Source organism: Cyprinodon variegatus, unplaced genomic scaffold (assembly GCF_000732505.1).
Source record: "Cyprinodon variegatus isolate N-32 unplaced genomic scaffold, C_variegatus-1.0 Scaffold292, whole genome shotgun sequence".
Classification (NCBI taxonomy): Eukaryota; Metazoa; Chordata; class Actinopteri; order Cyprinodontiformes; family Cyprinodontidae; genus Cyprinodon; species Cyprinodon variegatus.
This window is the reverse complement of record NW_015150745.1, coordinates 501,940-506,102: the sequence shown is the minus strand read 5'-3', so window position 1 is coordinate 506,102 and position 4,163 is coordinate 501,940. Positions and strand designations below refer to the sequence as shown.

Below are 4,163 nucleotides of genomic sequence, written 5' to 3'. Positions count from 1 at the left end.
TCCAGTTTAGCTGAATTCAGAGGTTTTAGATTGAATCATTGACTTTGCAGAATTCCCTCCCCCTGGCTGAACAAGTAGATAGTTGTTTGCTTTGCAGTGTTGACTCTGCATTAGTCCCTTATACTAAGGATGCATGTAACGATGGTGGAACGGAAAGGTCCCCTTTTAACAGAAAGAAACATTCAGCTCAGTGTGAGCGGCTTTCTGCCGTAACTGTCTGGGGGTTTGAAAGGATCAAGCTGACACAAAGAAATACAGAAATGCTGATCCAGGAATACCTTTTATATTAGAGAAGGTAATAGTAGGTTAGCTCCAAAGGTACCTTAGTTTTGGAAAGAAATAGAGCTAACTAAATGTATTGTAATTTGAATACACAAATGCTTAACACTGCTTCAATATAGAGGTGCAGCCTTCTGATACTCAGATTGAATATCGACTCTAGTATTGTCTAATTGGCCAGATCGGATATCGAATAAACGACCCTGATTCAGCTTTCAATCCAGTAATTTTTTTATGATTTAAGAAGAAATACAAATATACTGATCTAGTCACTTAAATTTTACTTCAATTTTAACAATGCTTATGTCGAGCATGATGCCTTTGCTCACATGGCAAGGTATAAAGTGAATTCATTCGGATATCAGCCAACACACTCAGTCCATGTATCTGTACTGGTGTAGGTCTGGAAAAAAAATGGATCAGTGCATTTCAATACATTTTAACCCAAGTAAAGTATTTGGTGCAAAGAAAGTTTAAACACCTTATTTATACTGATAAAAGCAACAATTATATGCTGATTTTGGTACTTTTAAATGCTTTAAAAACGTGTGATCAAAATAAAACAAAATGTTTAATTCAATCGATAAAAAAAAAAAAGATTAAAAAAAAAATCTACCTTTTTGTTAATTTAAAACCAGTACTTTAGTTATAGAAAACCAAGCCAAATATTTTTTTCACTTGTGTTAATAGTTCTCAACGTCATAGTTTCATGATGTCATTCATATATTCATAAATGCCACACTTCCAAACTAAATATTTAATTAGCAAGTTAAGTATTTATTTTACCAGCTCTTATGTTTACCTTCAAAGCTTAATATTTAATTATTAATCTAAATATTACATTAAATTATCAACTAAATATTTACTTAGCAAGCAAAGTTTTTGCTATAAACTGAATATGCAAGTCCATGCTAAACATCAAGATAAGAATAGTGATACTAGTTATTGTTTATTTAAATAATCTAAAGTTTGAGCTTTATCAAGCAAAAATAAAAAAAATTAAGAACTTGTTTTTCACTTGCATCAAGGGGAGCTTTCCATTAATGGTGCGCATATATATGTATATATATGTGTGTGTATATATATTAAAATGGAGGGTGTTTCTCTGAAATGCTGCCAGATAGCTGCTACTTAATTTCAACTTTAATTTATCTTTAATTTTAAGTAGACTGTAATTGTGATGGTTACTGATATAAATTTTTAACGTGTAATCCAGCATTCAGTGCCGCATTACAGGTGGTAAATGGGTGGTTAAATGGGCTATTTAATTAAGGAGTGTTTATATTTACATACATTCTATTCAGTTCAGTTTATCTAGCACCAATTTACAACACAGGCCATCTCATGGCACCTTACAGAGACAATTCAACCGATCATACATGCATGCACATTGTGCATACTACATCCTTGTTGCCATTAAACAGTATAAATAATCCCTGTTCAGACTCTTGCTCAGTTGGTTTTCCTGCTCTAGCTTGCTACCACTCTGCTTTTAACATCTCTTGCAAAATACCTGAGGCTTTGTATAAAAATAAATGGCTCTAGTGGACCACAGTAATATTGCAACACTAAAATAAAAATACCTTTTTAAGTGGATGTTATAAATTAAACGGATTGAAATAATATTACTCAACCATTAATCGTAAATGAATAATTTACCTCATTTACAAACTAGTTTGTAAACTAAATATTAATTAAACTTGCTAATGAAATCTCTAATTTGGAGGTGAGACATGTAAAAATATATGAATGTCATTGTACAAATATGAAAACTGGACCCCCCAGTTTGTATCTCGGTTTAAATACAAGAAAATATTGTCAGTTTTTTTGGGGTAAAAAAAGTCAATAAACAAATACACTGACAAAGGTCTTTTTGCGAATCACTAAAGACCTCATTTGCACCAGTTAATCAGACTGTGAAAAAACGTTTTCAATGGCAGAGCTCCTGTTGACAAAGCTTCAGACGATCCCCAAAGCCATTGGGAAACNCACACACACACACACACACAATTTGTTTTATTCCATTAGTGTGTTTGTAGGCCTTCATGTTGTATTCTGGGGTTAGTCATTCAGTTTATTTAAATAAGGGCAGTTTACAACAGGTGTCGACTCAAAGCATTTTAAAGAGTTGGTTAAAAAATTTCCATCTAAGATAGGGATGGGCAACTTTAGTCCTCAAGGGTCAGTTTACTGACACTTCCCTGCTCCAACACACCTGAATTAAATGATCGGAAAATTACCACCACTCTGGAGACCTGCTACTTTAGGTGTGCTGGATAAAGGACAGATCTTGAAGTTGCAGGACACTGACCCTAAAGAACTGGAGTTGCCCCTTAGCTAAGAAAATCCAGCTGATTGAATTGTTATTCTCTCATTCTGTGTAGCGCAATTTCTTAACTGTAAGAACTCAGAATCAGTTATTGGGACCATAGTGCCGAAACTGGACAACCTTCAGCATTAAAGATGACATTGTGCAACAGAAACAAATGAATATTGGTCATATGCAGGAATACAGCCTCTGACTCACTTCCAGTTTAGCTGAATTCAGAGGTTTTAGATTGAATCATTGACTTTGCAGAATTCCCTCCCCCTGGTTGAACAAGTAATTAAATTTCTAATTTGGAGCTGAGACATGTAGAAATATATGAATGTCATTGTGCAAATATGAAAACTGGACCGCCAGTTTGTATCTCGGTTTAAATACAAGAAAATATTGTCAGTTTTTTGGGGTAAAAAAAGTCAATGAACAAAAACACTGACAAAGGTCTTTTTGCGAATCACTAAAGACCTCATTTGAACCAGTTAATCAGACTGTGAAAATACGTTTTCAATGGCAGAGCTCCTGTTGACAAGGCTTCAGATGATCCCCAAAGCCATTGGGAAACTATTCTGTAGACTGTCATGTCAAAAGTTAGTTTTTGTTAGTTTTTTTTTTTAAACTAAAACAAGTAGTTTTCACAGCCAGACCATGCTGACGGTTAAATATGGTCGTGGTAGTATGATGGTTTTGGACAACGACTTTTAAAGACAAGACAGCTTTCCATCACTGTTGAATTTGGAAGTTAAACATCCAGCCCTCTATCAGACACTTTAATGTGCTTTAATTAAATAATTTATTTCAGTAAAAATTTTAGACACATTACTGTTTATTTTTAGTGCACACTTTTGATGTCAGTTTGCTATTAAGCTTGGCAGGAGGTAAAACAAACTAGAACCTAACCAAATGTGTTCAGGTATAGGGCTGATTACTTCTCCACAGAGGTTTAGGTTAGTTTAGCCATATTTGCGTTAATAAATAAAATCATATTTTATAAGCAGTTATCTTTATCCAATATGAACTTGAATTTGATGTGAAAAATTTAGGAAAAACAAATGTTTTTCAAAGCACTGTAACTTTCTTTCGTTTGTCACATAAATGCATTGCGGTGTGTGCGTCTGTCTCATTTAATTCCAATAAAATAGTGATAGTTGTTTTTATAACATGCTATGACGTGCAAAACTTTTATTTATTCAAATACTTAAGCTGTAAAACTACAGCCTATTGTTCATCTGCTTATTTTCATGCTTTTTCTTTACAGTAAGTGGGAAAGGTTTGACTGGGACAGCGACAGATGAAGGTATGTGGCTCAGCCCTAAAAGCAAAGCAGCCCTGGAAAGCTCCATAACAACAGTCTTCCTCCCCATCGTCTACATCATCGTGTTTGCCATTGGGTTGCCCACCAATGCCCTGGCCTTATGGGTCTTCCTCTTTAGGACCAAGAAAAGGCACCCGTCATCCATCTACATGGCCAACCTGGCTCTTGCTGATTTGATGTTTGTCATCTGGATCCCCTTGAAAATAGCGTACCATTTTAAAGGTAACAACTGGATCTTCGGTGATGGGC

At 34.7% G+C, this 4,163-nt stretch overlaps 1 protein-coding gene across 1 annotated transcript in view; it reads left to right on the top strand.

Moving 5' to 3' along the window:
* The first annotated feature begins 3,898 nt into the window (after nucleotides 1-3,898).
* The window catches only part of LOC107090358 (proteinase-activated receptor 2-like), a 15,581-nt gene continuing 15,316 nt past the window's right edge, over nucleotides 3,899-4,163 (top strand). Inside the window, exon 1 of the mRNA XM_015383687.1 lies at nucleotides 3,899-4,136. Coding sequence (XP_015239173.1) covers nucleotides 3,899-4,136 — 238 coding nt within the window. The remainder of the gene's footprint in view (nucleotides 4,137-4,163) is intronic.